The sequence below is a fragment of the Podarcis liolepis genome (genome assembly GCF_965112155.1).
Source record: "Podarcis liolepis genome assembly, chromosome: 11".
NCBI classification, from domain to species: Eukaryota; Metazoa; Chordata; class Lepidosauria; order Squamata; family Lacertidae; genus Podarcis; species Podarcis liolepis.
In genome coordinates, this window is record NC_139565.1 from 3,714,614 (window position 1) to 3,741,023 (window position 26,410).

The 26,410-nt window shown below is 42.8% G+C and overlaps 2 protein-coding genes across 12 annotated transcripts in view; one reads left to right on the top strand and one right to left on the bottom strand.

Moving 5' to 3' along the window:
• PRUNE2 (prune homolog 2 with BCH domain) overlaps positions 1 to 26,410 on the bottom strand; it is a 145,726-nt gene that overhangs the window by 96,108 nt on the left and 23,208 nt on the right. For 9 of the 10 annotated variants that reach the window (XR_014516916.1, XR_014516917.1, XM_083464720.1 and 6 more), the window contains exons 2-5: positions 16,732 to 16,836; positions 15,186 to 15,388; positions 6,025 to 6,188; positions 442 to 588 (exon numbers count right to left, since the gene is read on the bottom strand). Coding sequence is in view for 8 of the 10 variants with exons in the window: in XM_083464720.1 (XP_083320846.1) it covers positions 442 to 588; positions 6,025 to 6,188; positions 15,186 to 15,388; positions 16,732 to 16,836 (619 nt within the window). In the remaining 2 variants the exon portion in view is untranslated. Of the gene's footprint in view, positions 1 to 441; positions 589 to 6,024; positions 6,189 to 15,185; positions 15,389 to 16,731; positions 16,837 to 19,333; positions 19,474 to 26,410 lie in introns of those variants that run through there. The other variant, XM_083464719.1, reaches the window with a different exon arrangement.
• LOC310688428 (zinc finger BED domain-containing protein 5-like) lies at positions 13,704 to 25,444 on the top strand. Of its 2 annotated transcripts, none has more exons than XM_083464910.1 (2): positions 13,704 to 14,012; positions 23,318 to 25,444. In XM_083464910.1, the coding sequence occupies exon 2, from the start codon at positions 23,496 to 23,498 to the stop codon at positions 25,374 to 25,376; it is 1,881 nt and encodes a 626-aa protein (XP_083321036.1). In that variant the 5' UTR covers positions 13,704 to 14,012; positions 23,318 to 23,495; the 3' UTR covers positions 25,377 to 25,444. The 2 variants fall into 2 exon arrangements, with proteins under 2 accessions (XP_083321036.1, XP_083321035.1); XM_083464909.1 differs by lacking the exon at positions 13,704 to 14,012 and adding an exon at positions 22,259 to 22,416.

The following is a 26,410-nucleotide window of genomic DNA, read 5'->3' on the forward strand; positions in this document are numbered from 1 at the left end:
AAAGCAGCAAGGCAACTGGGAGCTTGGTGCAGGCAGAGCGGCAGAACCAATCCGCCACTCTGCCGCCACTCTGCTTGCACTGCACCAAGTGCCCCACTGCCCTGCCTCTCTCCCTCTTGGTAGCCAGCAGTGGTGTGCAGCACTGGGAAGCCATTTAACAGCCATGCCCCATCGGTCGTGATAAAATACACTACACAAGTTTCCACACTTTTCTTTCATAGACAGTATCACCACCTATGAAAAGATGCTATGCATGCTGCTCATCTATCCTATAAATAATCACTGCATGTGGTGAAAGGTTGGTAGGGTTTTTGTTTCCGTGTGTATATGGTGCTTTAAACAACATTTAATGGGTGTCCTGGTTTTACAGAATGTCATGTTCCAATTCGTCTAAAAGTAGGAAACAAAAGTGAAGGGCAGGGAGAGAGAAAAACCCTTTACCATCAGCATGGAGATGAACTTCCTGTAGAGCGGTGATAATATCCTCTCGAGGCAGCATCTCTGGGAATTTCTCCTCTAACTTTGAAAGCACTTCTTCCTGGTCTCTCGTAATTTGTTCAGGATCCATGGCTAAAGAGAGGATGCTCCCTGAAGTGTTGACCAGAGAAAGTTAGCCCAGAAGACAGAAACTAATATTCTTTCCCACATCAGCCCTAAAATTCATGACTATTTAAAGAAATGGCCTGCTATCCTTTTATTTCTTTTCAGTCTTTCTTATTCATAGCAGACTACTTGAATCTCCACATATTATGCATTTTCTTGTTTATACAGCTTTGAACCATTCCTTCTACTACCACCAAGGAAAAATTATTTGCTTTTTAGCAGCTGGGGGGGGGGGTTTCAAAGCCACAATCAACTGATCCAGAGAGAAAAACTTACAGGTATCCATATGATACATCTAAAAGTATGGCAAGAAAAGAGAAAATCAATCATTACATATTTTAAAGCAATTGGCTCAGAGTTCACAAAGTGATAGGTAACAGCAGCCAAGTTGTAAAGCAACACAGGCTCATTAGCTTAGAATTAAAGCTGACGAGAAGATCAGCGCTGATTTGTGAGCCTAATTGTACAGAAAAAAAGATCAAGAAGGCTATGCTTCAATACAACTACAATAACATTATTTGATTAATTTTATTTTAATTTATCACTTGTCAACGCAGTGTAATTAAACAATTGGTAACAAATTAAACAATAATTGCACAACAGCTTTTGCCAAACCAATTCAAGATCTCAATCACAACAAGACATAAATGCTGAGACTGTGTACATGTTGCGGGTAGCAAATGCAATATACAGAAAAGTAAACTGAAATGGACTATTATTTTAAAGAATCAGCTTCTTAACCAGTTGCATATGAAAACATTCAGAATGCCAACGCATACCATTCTCCCTCTTCCAAGAGATGAATCTGTCTAAAGTTGTGGGGAGAAGTATCAGAGGGATGGGGAAAGAGGACAGTGCTAAACATACTCTCATTCTGTTTTTTAATGCTTTGATGACTGCCTTGTTCAGAGTGGTCACTGTTCATTCATTCATTCCTGGCTAGGTTCTCTGCACATCAGTCTTGGCATTAGGTGCACAAAATTCAGATGCTGTCCTGGCAAAGTAGTCACTTTTTATTTGTTTGATTGTTTGAATGTGACATAAAACAGCTACAGAGAGGTGCCATGGATTTGAAATAAAAATGGAGTCCCCTCCATCTGTTCAGACAAGAGCTCCTGTTGTAGATTACTTCCAGAAAATGTCAAACTTCCAGAAAATGTCCTCCTGCAGAGGACAAGGACTAATGGTGGTAGTGGTGAGGAGTATATTTTTTAACCCAAAGTTCCTACTGGATTCCTTTTCTCTCCTAAAAGTGCTGGGGGGGGGGTCCACTCTTTCTTGCCACCCTCCGAAAATCTTAGCACTGCCTGACTGTATTTTAAATTTGTTTTCATGGTTTTGGAAAATCCCCTTCCCTTTTTCAGAGTGAAATCTATAAAAGGCTACTTATGAAATTCACTCAGCGTTTGTGACCATATAAGAAAAGGGTGAGCCATCCATTCTGCAAACAACATTCTTTTCAAATGCTAGCTTTCCTTCTAAGCTTCTAAAAGGGAACTTATTATAACAGTCAATGTGAAAAATAAAATTACCCACACCAAGTCACTGGAATCCCCCTTAGACCATCCACAGCAATGGATGGGATTTTGGAGTCTGTATCTAATTTATGCCATGAGTTACAAGGGTGTTTTCCTTTTAAAATTTGTCTGTGTTTACATGTTACAATCTGTGCTCCTTGTGGCATCCTTCAAGGCCTTATACAAATAAACAGAAGGAGGTATTTCTGAGAGTGCACTGACCCAAGATACCTGACAGTCAGTTTACTGAATTACATCCTTGCCAGCTGGCTCCCACCAAAAATGTAATGATTCAGCAATTTAATGGATCCTTAGTTTGGCAACCGTCCCCTAGTCAACGGCTCTCGGGAAATAAAATTATACAGGCTCAAGTCTCTGGCAGGTTTTCTAATTGTTTGCTTCTGGCATAAGCCCAGAAATGGGGCAGGCCTTGACTCACAGTAGAGCCCGTCTTGGAGTATTTTGATTCTGGAAGCAGGTTTTGATAAAGTCCGCTGGGAAAAAGTAATTTACTGTGCACATGAAGAAATGACAAAGATATCAGGGGAAAGCAGGTCTTTAAAACAATTTGAACATGAAACCTACCTCACAATAAGTATAATCTTTGCACAGATATGTCTATTATCACAGCACTGCTGGTGCTGATTCCTTTACAAATATCATCTCTTTCTAGTTGTTGATGGATTTGCATACTTTTATTTTTTACCTTTATGAAGCCTAAAGGCTGAAATATATTATAATGAGATTGCATTTTAAAAAACAAGCATTTAGTGCATAGATAAGGAACTAGTTTAAAAAGCAAACATTTATTGTTTAAAGGCTAAGCTTTTTATTTAGTCTTATCTATGCACTAAATGGGGACGCAGGTGGCGCTGTGGGTTAAACCACAGAGCCTAGGACTTGCTGATCAGAAGGTTGGTGGTTCAAATCCCCGTGACGGGGTGAGCGCCCGTTGTTCGGTCCCTGCTCCTGCCAACCTAGCAGTTCAAAAGCACGTCAAAGTGCAAGTACAGTGGTACCTCAGGTTAAGTACTTAATTCGTTCTGGAGGTCCGTTCTTAACCTGAAGCACCACTTTAGCTAATGGGGCCTCCTGCTGCTGACGCGCCGCCGGAACATGATTTCTGTTCTCAGCCTGAAGCAAAGTTCTTAACCTGAAGCACTATTTCTGGGTTAGCGGAGTCTGTAACCTGAAGTGTATGTAACCTGAAGCGTATGTAACCCGAGGTACCACTGTAGATATATAGGTACCGCTCCGGTGAGAAGGTAAACGGCGTTTCCGTGCACTGCTCTGGTTCGCCAGAAGCAGCTTAGTCATGCTTGCCACATGACACGGAAGCTGTACGCCGGCTCCCTCAGCCAGTAAAGCGAGATGAGCACCACAACCCCAGAGTCGGTCACGACTGGACCTAACGGTCAGGGGTCCCTTTACCTTTACCTTTATGCACTAAATGCATTCTTTCGGTGCTGATGTTTCCAAAATGTTCACAAAAATCACATTCATTCTTTTGAGCCCAAAACATCAGCACCAACAGAATGTGTTCTCCTAATTCAGAAAGCATTCCCCCTCACTCTGAATAGGCTTTGTTTTCCTTCAGTAATATTGACATAAAGCTAAATCTGATTAGTTATAGAGCATCTAGACTTCATCACATTCAGTATATGGGCGTTTCAGGATTCTGGGTGGGTGGTAGGGGGTTCTACGGCACAAGCTGAATCCTCCTTCCACCGAGCACTGGTGGGTGGTAAGGAAATTTTACCATCAAGAAAGATGCATTAGTGGGTGGTAGGTATAAAAAGGTTGACTACCCCTTATCTAAAGCTTTATGGTGTGAAGCAAGTGAATAGAGGTAATTCTCTTCCTAAAGAATAAAATTCAGGGTCACACAAAGCAAACAGAAAGGAAAGGAGTAGATTCCAAATAGACTTGTAATTGCCACCAGAATAGATCCTATGTGAAGAACGTTATCTAGAAATGAATGCTGGGGACAGCCAGGAGATGGGTGTCCTGTCCTCTCCACCCTGCGTGGTGCACACATGCTTTTTCACAGGGTGTTTGACTATCTCGCCATCACAGAATACTGGACTAGATGGACTCTAACTGGATTTTTGGCCCTGCTATTCTGTTTACATCATTTTATGCTAGCTAGGATGCAAGCCTAGGCAGCCACATGCATTACTACACAGAGGACAATGCTCTGCTTGAGGTGGTCCTCTGCTTCAAGTTCAGTCCAAGTTCAGTCTAAAGACAAAGAACCAAAATAGGGAGACCAACAACCTTATTGTTGTCCATCAGCAATGAGCTCCTGGACAGCAGCCTGAGGAGGCACACAGGTCACCTAATCTCTATGCTAAGATGTACTGTATTTATATTTAAATTACAGTCAAAGCCACTCAACCTCCAAGGAAGGAGAGTCCACCACCTCTCATGAGAATCCACTGTTCCACTGCTGAACAGCTCTTACTGTCAGAAAGTTTTCCTGATAAAAACAGACTTTCTTATTCCAAGAGGCTTTTGGGAACTGACTGCTTTAATGAAAGGGCAGGTGCGATGCTGTTTTCATTGTAATTATCTGTTTGTTTTTAATCAATCACACACACACACACACACACACACACACACAAAAATACATGGTTATAGTTAAGAGCTGTCGGTGCCAGGGTTTGTGGGTGCCAGACTTCCGTAAACTCCTGGTTCTGAAAGGTGTTAGAATCAATGGTTGGCATGTTAAAATTAGCTGCTGGAAATTAGCAAAGTGTTAAAATAAATGTCAAACCAGCTTCCTGGGTTCAGGAGATTGCCTGAGACATGGGCCATTAACAGAGAACAAAGACAGGGACAGGGACCATCAGCAAAGCAAAGACTCTGCGTTACTCGGCGAATGGATGGAGCCCTTCCCTGAATTCTGAGATAGTTAGCAGAGACGATGCAGAGAGGAAAGTAGGACTGCAGGTGGGGATGATGTGGGATGGTGGAAAATAATGCCAGTCTGTTAAATGCAGCAAACTAAAGAAAGGGTCAAAGAGCCATGGCTGGTGTCTTTCTGAATCCTAAATTGTGCCTCTAGAGGAAGCAAGACCCTCCTGGAGTGTAACGCTGGGAACCCCTCCATTGTAGGCTCAGGTTGTATATATGTGCAAATAAACCCTATATTATAAAAACACCACAGTCTCTGCTGTACCTCATTTCCAAAAGGAAACAGATCGTGAGCAAAGCATGTCTGGAACTCCCTGGAATCTTGCATGGCTCAAAGATGGGAGTAGCAAGTAATGATATAGTTTTAATTCTATCAATGTTTAATTGTATTTTAATGATTCCCCCCCCCCTGTGTTTTCAGCGGTTCCTATTTTAGCTTAAAGTCCCTGTCAGGAAAGAAGCTGGGCTATAAATATAATAAATAAATAAATAATTTATAAATTTGCATTTCACCTATACATAAGTTAACCTCTAAAAAATATGCACACCCAAGTCCTCTTTTGCCCTCATTATGGTGATGCAGTTCCTCCTTTTTGTTTAAATAGTTTAAATAGTCACCCTAAGGACGGCAGAGGACAAAATTAGGTCATATACTTTTGATAATATTCACTGAGCGCTATGGCATTTATTTCCAAATCCGACATGTCCCAGAAACAAAGCTAGACACAGAAGATATTCTCCTACCCAACTGACATGCAGATATCTGCACTTAACACCCTAGTCATTCCTATTTCTAAATGCACATTTTTATTGTTCCACATAATGTTACTCTTTATCAAACTCTTTGCACCCTGCCTCCTTCATGCAGCTTCCTATGGTCTTTCAAGGGATTGTTAACCAAAGAATGGATCACAGTCTCTCTGCATGACTGGATTCAGAAACACTCCATTAAACCTTTCAGTATTTAATATAAAGAACAATCTCTCACCTCTGAGAAGATGAGCCAGTTGCCGAGTGATTAACTCTGGTGCCTCTTGGAGAATCTCTTTTGCTACCAGAGAGGAAGAGGACGCTGAGGTCTCCAGGTTGCCATCACATCGCTCTTCAGGGTTGATGACTCTGACAACAGCTGATTCCAAATTTTTATCTTCACTATAAAAGCAAAGGTTTCAAAAGTTTTCTTCTTTATGCCATTTCTCTGAACTATATGGCAAAGTCATCTAAATGCAGTTAGTTGATACTATGCAGTTAAGCAACACAATGCTAACGCCATTCCATTTTGGTCATTATTATTTAAGATGTCTTGAAAAGAATGCCAGCACAGAAATCGCCTTTATATGTCTGTCACCCCCTCCTCCCAACAGGATGGGTTCACAGGGTTGTTACACAAGCTGCACTTTGCATTTTGTCAGAAGCTGAAAAAGAGGAAGTTTGATTCACAGTTTTTCCTTTTATTACTTCCTGCATTGTGCAAAGAAGTTCCACAGGATATGCACACCAGCATATTTTAAATGGTGAGACGGAGAGGCATTCTTTCTTACGAGTAGCCTCCCTGCCCTCCCTGCTAGTCCCAGAAAACACTTGGCTTGTGATCTGTGAATACAGACAAAAAGTAACCCAAAATTAATTTTGCTTAAGGGCTCTTTGTCTCATCCCCAAAGCTCATCCCTCCAACTTCACCCTCAGTGTATCTTTGGAAGGAGGACAACTGCTGTGTGCCAGTTTTCAGACATGTGCTGCCAGAGAGGAAGGAAAGCATCATCTCTCCCCACGGCTCCCCATCTATTTCTGCAGAAGGGTGGAGTTCAGCAAGTTGCCAAATGTGGCTTCCCTTTAAAGATTTACCATGGGGAAAGTAGGGTAGAAACCAGAATTGAAGAAAGGAAGGAAGAAGGTGCCAGTACTGCATACCTTGAGTACTCCCAGGAAAAAACACTTTTTATTCGTCTTTTTTTTTAAAAATGATATTTATTGAAAAAAGGATTTTAAAAAAAGATTTTATATATATTTTTTTTTTATAAAATTTTTATTGGTTTTACAACGTTTTAAAAAGACAAACAAACAATGAGAATGACAAACAAACACGCATAGTTTCGTACATATTTTCTTATAAACCTCTTTTCTTGGACTTCCCCATACCCCCCCTCTCTGCATCCCAATGTCCATACTTCAACTAGCAACTCCCAATTATTGCTTTCAAATCTCTGTCAACTTAGTCCTTTTCTATCTTCTAACCATATATCCCTGTACCCCCTTGTTTCTAAAGACCACGACATTTTTAACATTCATTAAGTTTATAATAGTCCTTCAGATAACTTTAAAATTTTCTCCAGTCTTCTTCCACCGTCTCTTTTCGTTGGTCACGGATTCTGCCTGTCATCTCGGCCAATGTCATATAGTCCATCACTTTCATCTGCCATTCTTCCAGAGTGGGTAAATCTTGTGTCTTCCAATACTTTGCGATGAGTATTCTTGCCGCTGTTGTAGCATACATAAAAAAAGTTCTATCCTTCTTTGTCACCAATTGGCCGACAATGCCCAGAAGAAAGGCCTCTGGCTTTTTGGGAAAGGTACATTTAAGTACCTTTTTCATTTCATTATAGATCATTTCCCAGAAGGCCTTAATCTTCGGGCAAGTCCACCAAAGGTGATAAAAGGTACCTTCAGTCTCTTTACACTTCCAACATTTGTTATCAGGCAAATGGTAGATTTTTGCCAGCTTGACTGGGGTCATGTACCACCTGTATACCATTTTCATAATGTTTTCCTTTAAGGCATTACATGCCGTAAATTTAATACCGGTGTTCCATAACCATTCCCAGTCAGCTGACATGATGTTATGTCCAACATCCTGAGCCCACTTAATCATAGCAGATTTTACTGTTTCATCCTGTGTGTTCCATTTCAACAGCAAGTTATACATTCTAGATAAAATCTTAGTATTGGGTTCTAACAGTTCAGTTTCTAATTTTGATTTTTCCACCTGGAAACCAATTTTCCTGTCCTGTTTAAAAAATTCCATTATTTGACGATATTGAAACCAGTTTCCAACTTTATGCTTCAATTTCTCCTGACTTTGTAGTCTGAACTTGTCTCCATCCTGTTCTAAAATTTCCCAATACTTCGGCCATCCGGCCTCCGTATTGAGTCTCTTCACTGCTTTGGCCTCCACTGGTGACACCCATCTAGGGGTTTTATTTTCCAATAGATCTTTATATCTTATCCAAACATTAATCAATGCTTTCCTAACAATGTGATTTTTAAAAGCGCTGTTTACTTTATCATACCAAAGATATGCATGCCAACCAAAAGCATTGTTAAAACCTTCCAGATCCAAGATATCAGTGTTCTCGAGGAGCATCCATTCTTTCAGCCAGCAGAAAGCTGCTGCCTCGTAGTACAATTTTAAGTCCGGCAGGGCAAAACCCCCTCTTTCTTTGGCATCTGTTAATATTTTGAATTTAATTCTGGGCTTTTTGCCCTGCCAGACAAATTTCGAAATATCTTTCTGCCACCTCTTGAAACATTCCATCTTGTCGAGAATCTGCAAGGTCTGAAACAGAAAAAGCATTCTAGGCAATACATTCATTTTAATCACAGCGATTCGGCCTAGCATTGACAGTTTCAAATTTGACCATATTTCTAGATCTTTTTTAATTTCTGACCAACATTTTTCATAATTATCCTTGTACAAATTCAGATTTTTAGATGTTAAATAAACCCCTAGGTATTTCACCTTCTTTACCACAGTCAAACCTGTTTCCTCTTGAAATTTCTCCTTTTCCATATCTGTTAAGTTTTTCCCTAAAACTTTAGTTTTTTGCTTGTTCAACTTAAATCCAGCTACCTGGCCAAACTGTTGTATTATTTCTAAAACCTTTTTTGTACTAGTGTTTGGCTCTTGCAAAGTCAATACCAGGTCATCTGCGAACGCTCTTAACTTGTAATGTTTAGCTCCGACCTGCACACCTTTAACCTGCTGGTCATTTCTTATCATGTTCAGCAACACCTCCAGAACTGAAATAAAAAGTAATGGGGAAATCGGGCACCCCTGTCGTGTTCCTTTTTCTATCTTAAGTTCCTCCGTCATAACATTATTTACAATCAGTTTAGCTTTTTGTTCAGAATATATTGCAGCCATACCATTCTCAAAACCCTGGCCTACCCCCATCCCATGAAGATTCTTTCTCATAAAACTCCAAGAAATGTTGTCAAAGGCCTTCTCCGCGTCCACAAAAATCAGTACTGCTTTAGTGTTTATATTCACCTCTAGCTTTTCCAGAATGTCTATTACATTCCTTACATTGTCTGCCAGGTGTCTTTTGGGGAGAAAACCTGCTTGGTCCTTATGAATCTTCTCCATCAATACTCTTTTAAATCTTTTTGCCAAAATGTCTGCAAAAATTTTGTAATCCACATTGAGGAGTGATATTGGGCGGTAGTTCTTAAGTTGGGTCTTTTCAGTCTCTGACTTTGGTATGAGTGAAATATATGCCTCTTGCCACGATTCAGGGGCCCTTTTTCCCTCAAGGATCTCGTTGCACACTTCTCTTAGTGGTTGAGTTAGCCATTCCTTCAACGATTTGTAGTATCTGGAAGTCAATCCATCTGGTCCCGGAGATTTGCCCAATTGCATGTTCTGAATAGCAGCCTCTATCTCTTGTTCTGAGATTCTCTGGTTCAAGTCCATCTTACTTTGATGAGAGATGTTTTGTAATCCATATTTTCCCAGGAATTTGTCTATATCTTCTTCATTTTGGGGGCCTTGAGTGTAAAGCTTTTTGAAATAACTTACGAAGCAGTTTCTAATTTCATTAGGTTTAGATATATTCTTTCCATCCACCTCCAGGCTTGTAACTGTATTTAGTTTCTGCCTTTTCTTCAATTGCCATGCCAAAAGTTTACCACATTTATTTGCTGATTCAAAAGTCTTTTGCTTCATTTGCTTTATCTTCCATTCAATCTCTTGGTTCATCAATTCCATATATTGTGTTTGATATAACTTGATCTCTCTTAAGATGTCCTGAGATTTTGGTTTTGTTCTTAATTTTCTCTCTCCTTCCTTTATCATTTCCAATAGCTTCTCTTTTTTCTCGTTTTGTTTTTTCCTCTTTATTGAATTTTGTTGAATCAAGAATCCTCTCATGACCGCTTTACTTGCATCCCAGATCACTCTTTTCTCCACGTCGGTCCTCATATTTATTTCGAAATAATCTTTTAAAGTCTTTTGGGCCTTCATAAGAATCTCCTTGTCCCGAAAGAGGGTGTCATTCATTCTCCATCTGAATTGACCAGTTGTTGTAAGTTTCATCTCCATCTTCACGGCGTTATGGTCGGAGCAAGTTTTTGGGCAGATTTCCACTTTCTTAATCTTTGGAGCCATTCCACTAGTAACCCAAATTTGATCAATTCTGGTCCAGGTCATCATTGCTTGGGAGAAGAAGGTTCCCTCTCTCTCCAGAGGGTTCCTTGTTCTCCATATGTCTATCAAGTCCATATTTTCTGTCATTTCAAAAAAAGTCTTAGGGAGTCTCCCTTCTTTACTAACTGTTAGTCTTTGTGCCTTGTCCATGTTGGTGGAGACCACACCATTCATGTCTCCCATGATTATCATATTGTAATCCAAATAGTCAGAAAGAGTTTCATGAAGTCTCTTAAAGAAGTCCGATTTGCCTTCATTTGGCGCATAAATTCCAACCACTAAAAATTTTTCTCCTTGAATTTGTATTTCCACTGCCAGATATCTCCCTTGTTCATCCTTAAATATCATTTTTGGAGCCCATTTTTCCTTAACATATATTACAACTCCTCTCTTCTTGACTTTGTCTGATGAGATAAATTCTTGTCCTAGCCTTTTATTTATAAGTAGTCTCCTGTGGGCTCTGGTTATGTGAGTTTCTTGTAGACATATCAAATCCAATTGTTCTCTATTCAGTATGTGAAATACTTGTCTTCTCCTCAAAGGCACATTGAGTCCATTACAATTCCAACTAAGGAATTGCAGAGCCATCTTGTTATTTTTCTAAGGCTCCTCCAACAGCTCAAAGTTGTTGCTCTTCTTCTGATGGTGGTGGTTTTTGTCCAGTCGAGAGATTCAGGATCTCCAGTGCTCTCCTCTGTTCTCCAAGTACGTCCACAATCCCCTTCTGTAGCTCCTCCTGATATCTTGCCAAAAATTTTTCTTTATCTTGAATTGTCTTTATTTTTACCTTCTTTAACTTGTAGTCAAATGACAGTCCTTGTGGGAACTCCCACCTGAAACGGATGGAATTTTTCTTTAGCAGAAGAGCTAAGTCCTTGTAGAAGTTTCTTAAATCCAAAATATGTTTTGGGATGTCTTTGAAGAACTGTGCAGTTGAATTTCCAATTTGCAAGGCCTTTTCAAAGTGTAGTCTTAATATTTTGTCTCTTTCCTCCTTGGATCTGAATGTAATCAAACAGTCTCTCGGGGTCTTTCTGTCTTGCTTTTTTCCCAATCTAAAGGCAGTCGTAATTTTGAATTCGTCTTCCTCAAGGTCCCAGCAGTCCACAAACTCCCGTGTCAGATATTCCACAAGGTTGTCTCTTTCGTTCTCCGGGATCAGTCTTAATTTTAAGTTTCTCTCTTTCCTCTGTAAGTCCCACAAGGCCAAAGTTGAGTCATGCTCATAGACCTTCTTGGCAATCGGCTCTAATTTCTCCTGTGTCTCTCCCGCCGTAGCCTTGGCATCTTCCGCAATTTGACGCGTAGTGGCATTTTCCTCCACCAGTTTATTTATAGATTCTGTATTCTGGTTTAATCTTACTGAAATTTCTGCTAATTTTAGTGTGTTCTCTGAGGTCTGTTTTGTTAAAGACTCCAAAGTTTGGTTGATCTTAAGCAGCGCATCTGTCACAGCTTCCATAGAGACGGCTGTCCCTTTATCTTGTCCTGCTGTTCCTGCTGCTCCAGTTGTTGGGCCTGAAATTGATCCTCTTTTCTTTGCCTGTTGTTGCTGCAGCTGTTGTTGTTGCTGATGATGCTTGGTCTTAGCTCTTGTGACTATCTCTTCTTGTGGGCCACTCATGTCAAGGTCACTTCCCACGGGAATTTTCTCCCTTGGAAAGTTCCACTGTCAAGCTGTGGCAAACTTTACTTTATCCTCTAGAGGGAGCAAATCAAAATGGCCATAGAACAATGTTCCAAGTACCAAAAAACAGGGGAGATTGTCCAGAATACAAAACAAGAGCTTAACACAGTCCAAATCAATATTGCTAGAAAGCTTGTAGCTTTAAGCTGCCACAGTTATCCAGTTTGTATTATTTCTTCTTATACTACAGAGTAGCCAGACACTGTGGGAACTTTGTATCAAAATATCACTTTACAGGGAAAAGTCAGTTCAGTGTGCTAAAAAAAAAAAAAAAAAGGCAGACCGTTTCATGCTTTCAGATGGGTGAGACGGCAGAGATTTTTAACTTCCAATAGATCATGCAATTATTAGTCCAATTCACCTCCCCTCTGCCCTGCTAGCTGGAGGGGAGATCAAAGGTCCAAATGTCCGGTTTAGCTGATTAAAGAGCTGGTTTAAACGGATGCAAGTTTAGAGCTCCGTTGCTTTCACTTTCATGCAGTCGGGGGGAGGCAGACTTCCTTTGTTTAGATCTCCCCCGTTTTTAGTTCAAATTTTAAAGTTTAGAGGGTCCCCGTTATTTTTCAAGTCTTACTCACGGGAATTCAGTCCGAATTTTCTTTTCAGGAAGGAATCGGCGCTCTCCGCTAATGGCGACGCGGCTTCACTTCGCAGGCTGGGTAGCGACTCTCAGCACCGCGCTCGCTCCCGGTGTCGCTTTCACGGTACCGGGGGGCGCAAAGGTGCCCACCGAGTCTCCTTGTTCTCAGGCTTCAGCGCCTGGGATTTTAGGGGTCCCCCGCTTGCCGTAGCAGGTAAGACCCGAACTTGCGAAGCAGTCCTTCCCCGGAGCTCGGGGCTAGGACCGCCATTAAGCGCTGGCACCGACCAGTGGTTTCACCTCAGATCGTATAAATCTTTCGCCTTTTTAAAAAAAGATTTTATACAAAAAAAAGAAATAGATAAAAATAAAGAATAAAAAAGAAACCATCATTTTTGTATACTCTACTTTCAATACCTTCTTTCCTTGACCTCCTCCTCCTCCCTTTTCCTGTATCCTGTTTTATAACAATAACAGCAAATCCTTTCCATAATTCATAATATTCTGTCATAACATTACCTTAATCTGATATCATATTATCTTATTAAAAAAAACCCAAAAACAAAAAACCTTAAGGTTTAAAACTTAAATCTTAATTCTTAAATCTTTTATTCGTCTTTTAAAAAGCAACAAGTTTTTGTGTAAAAATAATCCAACTGACATCAATTGGTGGGGGGAGGGGGCTCAATTCTCCCACCCAACCTGAAACAAATATCATCTCCAGAGGAAGAGCTGAGGACCACAGAACAGGAAGAAATGCTCAAATTCTGCTGTCATCTGAATAATTATCAGCTGTGCCCTCAGCTGATGCTATTTCCATTTTTTTAAAGTTTGCACTTTAGCTGCACAACTGCATTTCACATCACACCTCATTTGGCCCTTAGGGCAGTGTTTCCCAACCGGTGTTCCGCGGCACACTAGTGTGCCGCGAGACGTTGCCTGGTGTGCCGTGGGAGGGAGGCGGGCGAGTCGGGCGGCGAGAGGCGGGGCGGCGGCGGCGAGGAGAGGCCGCCCAGCGCGGGGCTCTCGCCGTCTGCCTGCCTGGCTGCCTGCGTGGCGCTGACGTCACGGGGCTGTAACGTGCCCCACATAGGCACACGCGGGGCGGCGAGCGAGCTCCCTCCCACATCCCATCGCCGCTCGCTTCGGCCGGCCTACTGGGCTGTCGCAGGCGGAAGGCCTGCGCATGCGCGAGGTTTTCGCGCCTTCGGGATTCCCTTCACGCCTTCCTCCTCCCGGGTCCTTGAGAGCGCGGGAAGCGGCAGCGCGAGACCGGCGTTGAGCCTGGTAGGTATTGCGCTTGCCAAGGCAGTCATTTGGGAAATGAAAACTTGCAAAGCAAGCAACCAGTTCAATCTGAAGTACGTGTATGCTTAATATCCTGTATCTGAAACCTGTTCTGCCCCCTCCCCCACACTTGGTGCCATTTTCATCTACACATGCAGCAGAGTAAGTTGACCCAGAATAGTACCAATTCAGATGGCAGATGGGAGAATGACAGTGCTGAATGCTTTCCCATGTAGAACAGTCCCTGCAAATAAAAACCTAGCATATTTGGAAGAGGGATGCTAGCCTAACCATTACCTTCTATGCTGTTACTATTTTTTTATTTTTTTTTACATAAGTAAAAAGTGACCTTTCCCCATCTGGCATGGTGGTGTGCCTCGAGATTTTTTTCATGAAACAAATGTGCCTTTGCCCAAAAAAGGTTGGGAAACACTGCCTTAGGGTGAAATCCAACATAGCACTAAGTCTCTCATTCTGTCAGTGCAAGGATTTCTTCTTGTGCAATAGAACATTATCCCACACACACCCTTAATCTGTTCTAGGCCTTCGCCCACCCCCTGGAGCAGATCTGAAGAGGGTGTGGGGCTCACATGGGGGGAGGAGAGAGGGGAAAGTCCCTCTGCCAAGTGGAAATCCATATGCTGATGGGACACAGTAGTTGAAAAGCACTCAGCCTTTAATGTGTTCTTGATGATGCCATTCATGAGCACTTTGTCATTATAACAGCTTTGTATGGGTGCACGAAACACAGGGCCCTTCTGAGCAACCCCATCCAGAAATTCTGTGCTCTATTCACAGATCAAACAAGGGAAGGGTTCACAGCACCCCTCAAAACTGGGCATTCTTGTACCACTCAGCGCATATCTATGTGTTGCTGGGCAAGAAAGAGATATAAGCAGAGAGAGAGATAAAAAGATAGAACATTCATGCATCTATGACTTGAGTGTGTGATCTCCAACATGTGATCTTTGTAATCACATGAACTGTGTAAATAGGTACAGAAAAGTTAAGGAGTTTTGTTGTCTTAACTGTTTCATTGCGTATTCATCATGACAACAGCTTGCACTCTGATGAGAACAAAGGCAAGTCTCACACTTGGGATTTTCAAGATTTACCAAGGGTAAATCTTTGCCAAGTTCACGTTTGCTAGTAATCAGATATGGAGCATGATACCTTGTCAGTGCACTGCTGTTCACAAGCGTAAGAGACAATTTCCCTTCGTTGTTCAGCTGATACAAATTGATTTCATCACAGAAGATATGGAGAGACTCTGGGAGATTCAGTTCCTCCAAAATAAACCTCGTTTCTGTGCAGTAGCAGAATTCTCTTCTTGGTATGTTCAGTACAGGCAAGCACAGAATGTTAGGTGGACTGACCTGTAAGCAGAGAATCCCTGTGAATTAGAAAGCACTCAAAAACTGTGAATAATTTTTCATAATGGACAGGCTTGAACTTAAAACTTTCCATCACTGCAATTTCATACATTACTTTCTTCTTTCACAAGTGGGGGGGGGGTGAGGTATACATCAGGGTGTACAAGAGACATGAATGGTGAGGGAACTACCGAACTGACTTGCAACACCTGTGCCGTATTTGCCTTCCTGCCTGAAAACATGTGAAACTACACCAGCAGCAAGTGCAAGTTGCTTTGCTGGAAGAGAAGGTCCAGCAACCTGAGGCCCACGTATCTAAACTTCAAGCTACTGGGCAAGATGAGGAAATTCTTGCTCGATCAGAGTGGATCAGAGTATCATGGATTTGCTGGATGCAGAGGAGTGTTGGGAGGCAGCAGCCAGAGAAGCCCCTAGGGCACCTCCAGGGGAAGAAGGCTCCAAGCCAGGGGATTGCTGGTGGGGTGACAATGAGTGGTCAGAAGGAGAAAGAGCAGACTGGGGGAGGAGGTGCCAGCAGCAGAAGAGGTGGCAGGGTTTAGTGAACAGGAAGAGGCTGTGGCAGAGAGACTGCAGCGACTCTGCAGACTCTGAGAGACTCTGACTCTGAGACTGCAGCGGAGGCTGGAGGGGAGGGTGGCCAAGATGCAGAGTGGAGACAGGCTGCCGAAGAATCCAGGGAGTCTCCCCCTCCTGCTGCGACCAGCTCCTCTCCTCACTGGTCTTCCAGAACTTGCAGAGAAATAAAACGGGCAGAGCAGAGAGGGGTTGTGTGCAGAGGCAGCCTGGGACTGTGTGGGAAAGACCCTGGAGAGGAGGAGCCCTAGTGGGCACTCTACTCTGCCTTGGGCAGACCAAGACCATACCTGGAGTACTATGTCCAGTTCTGGACACCACAATTCAAGGATATTGACAAGCTGGAGTGTGTGCAGAAGAGGGCGACCAAGATGATAATGGGTCTGGAAACCAAGCCTTATGAGGGACGGTTGAGGAATTGTGATGATAATAGTGCAAGGCAGATGACGGGGAGAGGGCAGTCAGTCTATGGGGAATTAAGGACAATGCATACAAGTGTGGACAGAGATAGACATCCTTGACTCAGGGAAAATTACATAACTGAGATGGCTTTTGGATGGCTGTGATGAATCTATAAGGGAAAAAATGCAGGCAATAAAGCAGTGATCCAGCATTAGTTCCCCAATCATAAAATCAGAATATTTTATTATTGATCTCATCCAGTTTTATACTTAGGTGAAAAAGATCAACATGTTACAATGGGCTTATAATTATTTTAAAATATAGTGTAATATCAGTAGAAAATACTTTACCTTTTCAAGATAGTAGGCATATGTTAAAGCTGAAATAAGTGAATCCAAATCACAGGTTTTATTTCCAAGTACTACATGTACTTTATCCAAATGTTTATTTCGACTCTGGAACAGAAGATAGTTTTTAAATAGTAGGGGGAAAGGGAATAGAGACATAAGATATCTTTCAAAATAACTAAATATTTTGCAAAGTTGATCTGATCCCAGACTTCTCATTCTTAATTGTCAAAGCTTTTTTCTTCACTTATTCATTTAAATTATTTTGCACACAAAATAATTGGAAGTTTGGGTGAGTGAGGACAGGAGTATTTCTGACCTTGCATAACCCAGAATACTTCCCTACCCCACAGAGTTCCTTCCCACAGATATGCATACATGTACACACAAACACTTTTGCACCTCACAACAAAACTACTGGTGTGTGCAGTAAAGCCACAACTTTCTGTGCTCATATCCAATACTTGTTTTAAATAACCTGAGTCCACAGTGGAAGCTAGGAGGACAAACCAAAATGAAAAATAGCAGGACAGCACAGACATGCCTTTAAGCAAAATAAAAAATAAAAAAAGATTCATAAGAAAGCATTAAGTAGACTGATTAATGATGCAAAACATATCAGGAGATGTTGAAGGAACTGACTGTGATCAGCCTAGAGAAAAGAAGCCTAAAGTGTCCCTGCATATTTAAAAAAGCTTTAAAGGAGACGAAGAATGCCAGGCCTCTGCTCACTGCACCTCACACCATAGTTTCAGGTGTGCCTTCTGCTATCCTTAAGACTTCAGAATCAGATACCTGTATTGACTATGAATTTCTAAAATTAGTGAAATCATATGAAAATCAAGATGTTAAAATGAATAAGAAATCTTTGACATTTGGGCAGCTGCCAAATATAATAACACAATCTTTAGAGAAAACTAGTAACAAATCATGGTTGAATGTGTATTAGTGTATTAGTGGTAAAAAAAAAAAAGTGAAAAAGAACAAGTTCGAAATACAGGTACGATGTCATGGAAAATACTCCTATTATTTGTATTCATCATTAGACTTAGTGAACCAGAAATAAATGCTAAAGGAGTTATGGGGAAACTCCCATAGTTTAACCATTATTCCCAATATGGCCAAGTGAATTAAATCATGGAAGGAAGAGAATCAAGCACCTGCACAGCTGAGGAAGTGCCTTTTCACAGAGTTCTTATCTTGCAGCTGGAAAAACCCCAGCTCCACTCTTGTAACAATTTCAAAAGCTCCCTCTAGAGGGAAACAATCTCCACTTGTATCAATCCTTTCAAACACAATTTAACCTATAAAGTTAGTTTCAGTTTTCAGTTACTTTGCCTGCTTTTTAAACGCAGATGAGGGCAATGGAAACAATATATTTCTCTTATTTAGCTAGCTGTCAAAAAACATCACTCTTTCTGGCAGCCCGTTTCCAGGTTCGGAGCAGTGGTAATTTGGTTTTTCACTCTCTCCTGCAGGCTCACTAGGTCCAAAATTTCCCCCCTCTTCTCCTGCTTCCAAGGGGGGTTTAATAGTTTTAACCGATGGAGATTTAATCCTTTACAAAAATAAACTTTCCAAGGCTTTAACTTGCAACTTCTTTGCTTCAATCTATTTACAAAAAAGGAAGGCGGACTTCCTGTTTAAAACCTTCCCGTTTCGATGCCAAATTAATGAATTTAAAGATCTAATTTTCCGTTCTACTCACGGGTAGTTGTTTAAAATCCAATTGTCCACAGGAAAAAGTCAGCGCTCTCTGGCAACAGCAATGCGGCTTCACTCCGTGAAAGAAGCAGTCAATTTGAAGCACCGCGCCACTCACCCCACTTCGCTCCGGATCCCCAAATCAGGGTTTCCCCGCGAGTAGGGGAGGCGCAAAGGGTGCCAGCCAAATCCCAAGTTCACAGACTTCTCCCGCCTGTGATTTCAGTGGGTCTCTGCCTTCGCCGTGGCGGTCAGACCCTAATTTCCACGGAGCAAATTCCTCCCGATCGGAGGAACTCCGCCATTGCCTGGAGGCGCCAACCCGGAAGTCCAAGGAAGTGCCTTTTCTTCTATCATTATAGCCTCCACAGGAAGCTTACTGAAAATCAATTCAGCATGGCAGGACTCCATGGAAGGTTGCAGCACTGATCTATTCACTGCTTTCCAGTGGGTGGTTATGCTGGTTTGCTGCAGCAAAGCCAGCCAAGGAACTAATGAAACTGTCTTGTATTGTGTCACCCATTTGGCTCATAATTGTCTACACTGACTGGCACCTGCTGTCCAGGATTTCAGACAGGCACATTCTGAGCCCTACTCAGGGGGGCCAGAGACTGAGCCTGGGATTTTCTCCATGCAGAGCAGGTGCTCTGAGCTACAACCTTTCCCAAAGATAGAGGGTGAAGCATCTAGCAGCTGTTGTTTCAGGACTATGAGATTCTGCCTTATAATAATGTAATGGATCATTAGTCTATCTGGCTCAGTAAGGTTCACACTGACTGGAAACAGCTCTACTTGTAGATGCTGAGCATTGAACCTGGGACTTTCTGCACACAGAGCAGAGGCTCTACCAGCTAGGGTGGCCCTCAAGGTACCTTAGTCATTAAGGTCCCACAGGACTCACTGTTGTTTCTGTTCAGCATTAGGACTCTTCACACAACCAACTGCAGCTGCCTAATAATCAGGTTTACATGATTAGCCAAGTCACCTAAAAGAAGCATTGAAAAATCGTAACTACTGTGTGGCCAGAATAAAATTACTTTCAGCAGCTTCCACAAAAGGCCTCAGTGCTGTTGTTTTCATGCTAGCAATTCAAAGGGCATCCATAACTTTTGTGAAATGAAATAGGATTACACAGAAATATGATATGTCTCCCAATAAATATGTTGGTTTTTTTAAAAAAAAATCAAAAATCTGAAATGTCTGCTCTACTGTCTTTCTGGATAGACACAGCTGTTGTATGTATTTTATAATTTTGCAAAACACATGTAATCAGAACAAGTTTTTATAGTACAGCCAAGTATGGTATAGTATTTTATAGTACAGTGGTGCCCCGCAAGACGAATGCCTCGCAAGACGGAAAACCCGCTAGACGAAAGGGTTTTCCGTTTTGGAGGTGCTTCGCAAAACGAATTTCCTATGGGCTTGCTTCGCAAGACGAAAATGTCTTGCGAGTTCCTGCAGGTTTTCCCCCCTCCCCCCTTTTTCCGAAGCCGCTAAGCCGCTTATCAGCTGATCCTAAGCCGCTAAGCCGCTTAACAGCTGATCCGCTAAGCCGCTTAACAGCTGATCCGCTAAGCCGCTTATCAGATGATCCGCTAAGACACTTATTAGCTGATCCGCTAAGCCCGCTAAGCCTCTAATAGCGCTAATCCGCTAAGCCGCTAATGGGCTTGCTTCGCAAGACGAAAAAACCGCAAGACGAAGAGACTCGCGGAACGGATTCTTTTTGTCTTGCGAGGCACCACTGTATGTCCTTCTTCCTCTTCCTTGCCAACTGTCTCTTCAGAAGCTGAGAGAGTTATCAAGTCTATCAAGGCACCATCCTTTTTCCCCAGCATTGATTATTCTGGGTGGGTAACAAGCAATGAAAATTTCCTATTGCCCTGCCTGCCTTCCTCTTACCAAGATTGTTACCTCTTAGCAAAAACAATGCATAAATCATGCTCCTGGAGTAGTTGTATGGAAACGCCCCTGTTGCTTCCTTTAGTAATATGATCCTTCACTTTTTATATTTCTAATTAATTCCACCAATTTCTGCTAAAGCGTTGCAGTTTACACTATTTCAGATGTATATATTTTATTTCTCTGATGCAGCAGACATTCTGAAAAATAGTTCTTCTCCCTTGTATGTCAACTGAACTATAATGGTTCTGTTGGTGAAAACATATTTTGCTCTTGCTCTCCAGTATAATCAGAACTATTTCCTTCTTTGAGATAATAATGGTTGTAATTCAGCTTTCTTTCGTCTTCCCACACATGTATATATTTAGCCTGCAGACATTCAATTAGCTATTAGAAGATATTGCAAGGTCAAACTTGAAATTTTCTCTTCAAGTTCAGAGAAAACTTCCTAAGGAACTGATTCTGCCTGGAGGAATCCATCTTCAGCCACAAATTCCCTGATCAATAAACACACACAAACTCCCAAGTTAGTGAGGACTAGGAATGAGATGCAACCTTGGCAGCTGATCTGGATTTATGGCTCATAATAAAACTTGCATTTCTCCATGACCAAGTATTTTCAGATAACGACTAAAGGACTTGTACATTGTTTTGCAAGCTATTAGCCAGGATGATGTACGCTAACAATTCAATAGTAATTGATTTGTAATTATACACTGTCACACACAGCAGACTAAACGCTGGCAAGTTCCACTAAAATATCAGAATTAATACTGATTTTATAACCAAATGAAGATGTAAGATCAGCTTGTGTGTCTTTTTAAAAGGCTTCTGCCATACGTATTTCTTTCTACAAACCAAGGTGACATTCAGCCTACCACAGCAAACACCAGTAGTAATGCTAACAGCCTACCAATGTTTTTTTAAAATTCCTCATTAATAAAGCCACCTTTCATATCCAATACATGCTTAACTTAAAAAGGATATTAAAACCAGAAACACATTAAATCCTATTCTCTAAAAGTCTTCTTCAGACTGATACTTTGGCATGCATGTCTCCTTAGACCAGCGTTTCCCAACCGCTGTTCCGCGGCACAGTAGTGTGCCGTGGAACTTTGCCTTGTGTTCCGCGTGGAGGCGGCCAAGTCGGGCGGTGAGAGGCGGGGCGGCGGCAGCGAGCACACGCGGGGCTGCGAGCGAGCGAGCTCCCACCATCGCCGCTCGCTACCGGGCCTGCGCATCCGCTCGCTAGTGAGCGGGGAATCCCATCCGCCCCCACGTGAGGGGGAATCCCATCCCAGCCCCCGCGAGAGCAGGGGAATCCCATCCGGCCACGCCTCCTGGCCAGCCAATCGGCTGGCTGGAGGGGGCGTGGCTTACCCTTTTTAGGGCCGGAGCAGAGGGGGCTCGCCCTCTCTTCTCCGGCTAGCCCCATCGCCGCTCGCTATTGCCGCTACGAGGTGCCGCTACTGGGCCTGCGCCTGCTCGGCAAGCACACGTGGGGCGGCGAGCGAGCGAGCTCCCACGTCCGACGGCACCAGGCAGGGGCCCTTGGCCGTGCCGGTGCCCACCGTGCCCGCCTCCGCCCAGGAGGGCGGCAAGCAGCCACCGCCACCCCCGCCGCTGCCCGGCAACCGCGCCGCCACCCCCGGCTCCCCGCGGCGGGTGATCGTGCAGGCTTCGACGGGCGAGCTGCTCCGCTGCCTGGGGGACTTCGTGTGCCGCCGCTGCTACCACATCGCCGCTCGCTACTGGGCCTGCGCGTGCGCGATCGCGCCTTCGGGATTCCCTTCAGCAGGCATCAAGCAGCCTGCCTCCCTGCTTTTTCTAATTAAGGGAACCTCCACTCTCCTGCCCCTCGGTGTTTCTCACCCCAAAGCCTTGAGGGCAGCAGGAAGTGGGGCTGTCCTGCCTCTACCCCACGCCGGGTGGCTGCTGACACGTCCCTTGGGCAGGAGAGGCATCCGGCTGGATGAAGGCAGCGACGCCGGGGGAACGGAACAGCACGGCAGGTCTGAGTTGGCGCCTGGAAGGACACAGACTGCTTCATGTAGCTGCATTCAACAGCTCCGAGGCTGGCAGGTGAGTGCGTGCACTCCTCTCTCTCATTTTATTTAATGTGCATTTTAGAAGCATGTGGAAATATCCTGCGTCATCAACCACTTTGGGGAAAGTGTGCGTGTGTGTGTTTGGGGCTAGATTTCATGCATGCCTTTTTTTTTAAGTTCTCTTCCTGCTTCATCCACATTCACCCCCCAAAAGGCCATTTTCTGTGTGCTGAATAAATTCTGCAACTCAAACGGCACGAGGTGCCAATGCATCGGGGCTGAGGAATTTATTCTGCTTGCATTTTGATGTCTAAATGTTGTATTTTAATCTTGTTTTTAAGTTATATTTCAATCAACTTGTTTTTTATTATTGTTTCTATTGCAATCGACTTATTTTTTATTATTTATTATATTTCAGTCGACTTGTTTTTTAATTTGTTGTTAGCCGCCCTGAGCCCAGTCTTGGCTGGGGAGGGCGGGGTATAAATAAAATTTATTTGGGAAAGATGGTTTAGGTATGTCCAAGCAGGCTTGATAGCAAAAACTGTTTCTCACAAACTTAACAGCGTATACAGCCATTAAGTGACAGTGGCCTTATTACAGTCTTTTTCAACCGCTGTTAGTGTTTTTCAACCTTTTTAGGTTTTCTGTAAACTGGGGAAGACATCCATGTTGGAAGTTCAATTCCTTGCTTAGCCATGAAGCTCAATGGAAATTGCCTTGCTCTTGCCCTCTCTAATCCAGTGTTTTTCAACCGCTGTTCCGCGGCAGTGCCTCGGGGACCTCGTGGCTTCCGCTATTGCGTGTGCTGCCATCACTCTTCCCGCCATTCCCATGTATAATTCGTGCCCGTAATACAGGCAGTAAGAACTGTTCTGTATAACGACCACCCCGCCTCTCCCACCCCATCTAAGCCCATTTTTTTTCCTTTGCAGAAATGAGCCGCTGAATTGAGCTCACACAGTATGCATGTTTTTGCCTGGCTGTGATTGGTCCGGACTCAAGCCTTGACCTATCACAGTAGGACATCATCTTCCGACTTCCTTCCCGCCCGAGCACATAGACCAGGACTCAGCGGGAGTCGGCACTGCAGAGAGGCCGGATACTGGAGTGATGGAAAAGTTTTTGAAAAGAAAAGAACTGGACTCTGAACAAAATTTGGAGCCAGATGAGAGGCCAAGTACGAGTGGGCATGAAAAGAAAGCAAAGATGGTTAGCTCAAGCAAATTCTCTGTCACAAGGCAATATAGCGAAAGCTATATTTCATTTGGATTTACTTTCACCGGAGATGCAAACCAACCAACTCCACTGTGCGTGGTGTGTGGTGAAAAGCTAGCTAACAGTGCTATGGTCCCAAGCAAACTTAAACGCCATCTCCAAACGAAACACCCTTCGCTTAAAAACAAGAATGTGGACTATTTTGTTCGCCTGCGTGAAAACACGGAGAAACAGGCAACTCTCCTGAGACAAACCTCAAAGGTAAATGAAAGAGCTCTTAAAGCTAGCTATCACGTTGCTGAACTTATAGCCAAGACAAAAAAGTCGCACACTGTGGCAGAGACATTAATACTTCCCGCCTGCAAAGCTATTGTAGAGGAGATGCTCGGACCTGAAGCAGCTAAGGAAATAGCCAAGGTCCCTCTCTCAAACAACACAATTTCCAGACGTATTGATGACATGTCTGCAGACATTGAAAGTGTGGTTTTGGAAAAGATCCATAGCAGTGAGAAATTTGCATTACAACTGGACGAGTCTACTGATATCAGTGGACATGCTCAACTCTTGGCCAATGTGCGTTTTGTTGATGGTGATGCAATTAGAGAAAACTTCTTTTTCTGCAAGGCATTGCCAGAAAAAGCAACAGGAGAAGAAATTTTTCGGGTCACATCAGAATACCTTGAACAAGGAGGACTTAAGTGGGAAAACTGCATAAGTGTCTGCACCGATGGAGCTGCAGCCATGGTCGGGCACACCAAAGGCTTTGTAAGCAGAGTGAAGGAAAGAAATCCAAATGTTATTGTTACGCATTGTTTTTTGCACCGTGAGACCCTCGTAGCCAAGACTTTACCAGCAGACCTAGTTCATGTGTTGGATGATGTTGTGCGCATGGTAAACTTTGTAAAGTCACGACCCGTGAAAAGTCGCATATTTGCAGCTTTGTGTGAGGAGATGGGAGCGAAGCATAAAACCTTGCTGTTTCATACGGAGGTCCGGTGGTTGTCGCGTGGCAAGGTCTTGGTTCGTGTGTATGAGCTGCGGGAGGAACTTAAAGTGTTTCTGACAAATGAGAGGACAGATTACGCAAAACTGCTTGCAAGTGATGAGTGGTGTGCAAGGCTGGCATACCTGGCAGATATATTTCATCATCTGAATGAACTGAACACACGAATGCAAGGCCGAAATGAAAACCTGCTTACAAGTACAGATAAAATAAATGGATTCCGTGCAAAGCTGCAACTCTGGCATCAACACGTGGAAAGTGGCAATCTTGAAATGTTCACACTCACCAAGCAATGGCAAGGTGTTCACACTGCTGCACTGTGTGAGATAATAGCTAAACATTTAAAAACTCTCGAGGGGAAGTTGTCATTTTATTTCTCTTCAGTCTCCACTGAATGCCTTGACTGGGTTAGGGACCCTTATAGCTCAGCATCAGTTGGTGGAAAGGACATGACTTTACAGGAGCAGGAGGAACTAACTGAACTGAGACAAAATCGTGGTTTCAAGCTAAGATTTGCTGATCTACCTTTGGACAGTTTTTGGTTGGAAACTGCCAAGGAGTTCCCCCTTCTGGCAAACAAAGCTATTTTGACATTGCTCCCATTTTCCACTACATATCTCTGTGAGTTGAGCTTTTCAAGCATGATTGCTATAAAAACTAAATACAGAGAGAGACTGAGAGCTGTTGACGAAGAGCTACGTGTTTGTCTTTCTTCGATTCCAGCCAGAATATCAGCTTTGTGTTCAGCCAAACAGGCCCAGGTTGCGCACTGAATCAAGTATTTTATAATTTTTCATATTTCTGTTTACTTACCATTTCATAATAAAGTAATTATAAAATACTTTCTTTGTGTTTATTTGATTCCTATTAAAGAGAGTTACTTTATATATAGTCAATATAGGCAAAGAGTTAATTTTTAAAACATTTTCTAATGGTGGTGTGCCTCGAGATTTTTTTCATGAAACAAGTGTGCCTTTGCCCAAAAAAGGTTGGGAAACACTGCCTTAGACAATGACCTCCATAAAGTGGGTGCCACAACTGAAAAGGCCCTACTGTATTTAATGTATTTTAATCTTTGTTGAAAGCCGCCCAGATGGGCGGGGTATGTATGTATGTATGTATGTATGTATAAATAAATAAATAAATAAATGTTGTTGTTGTTGTTGTTGTTGTTGTTGTTGTATCCCAGGACAGATTTAACTTTATAAATGGGCGGACCTCTCAACAGGGCTCCCCTGTAGTTCTGACAAGATGAGAAGACTGATATTTTTGCTTGCTGAGGCAAGACTATCCCTTGCTCAAACATGGCGAAATCTAGACCTATGGTTAAAAATGTATGAAAGTTGGCTCTAGCTTCCGTAAAACCCTGATTGATAGAATAACACAGGCACGGGGGGGGGGGGGCTGAGTGCTCCAACCTGCTCAACATTTCCTATGAAGGAACTGGGCACCCACAATTCTTTGCGCAGGGGTGTGTGTGCCTGATGGGTACCCACGGTCCAAGGGCCAGGCCTGCAGGCCTGTAGAATAACATAGAATGATCCAGTAGAAAAACTAAATAGAGGAACAAATAATATAAAGGCATGAATACTCACCCAGTAGCTGGCAATATTGTATGGAGGGAGATTTGTTTATGTTATCACTTATGCTCATGTTTAGTTTGTTTAGGGGTGTGTGGGTTTGTTGCTATGAAAAACAATAAAATTATTTATACACACACACACACACACACACACACATTGAAAAGATTTATATGGAAAGATATACATTTTAAAATATGCTTGGCCAGAGCTAGTCCCAAAGCTAA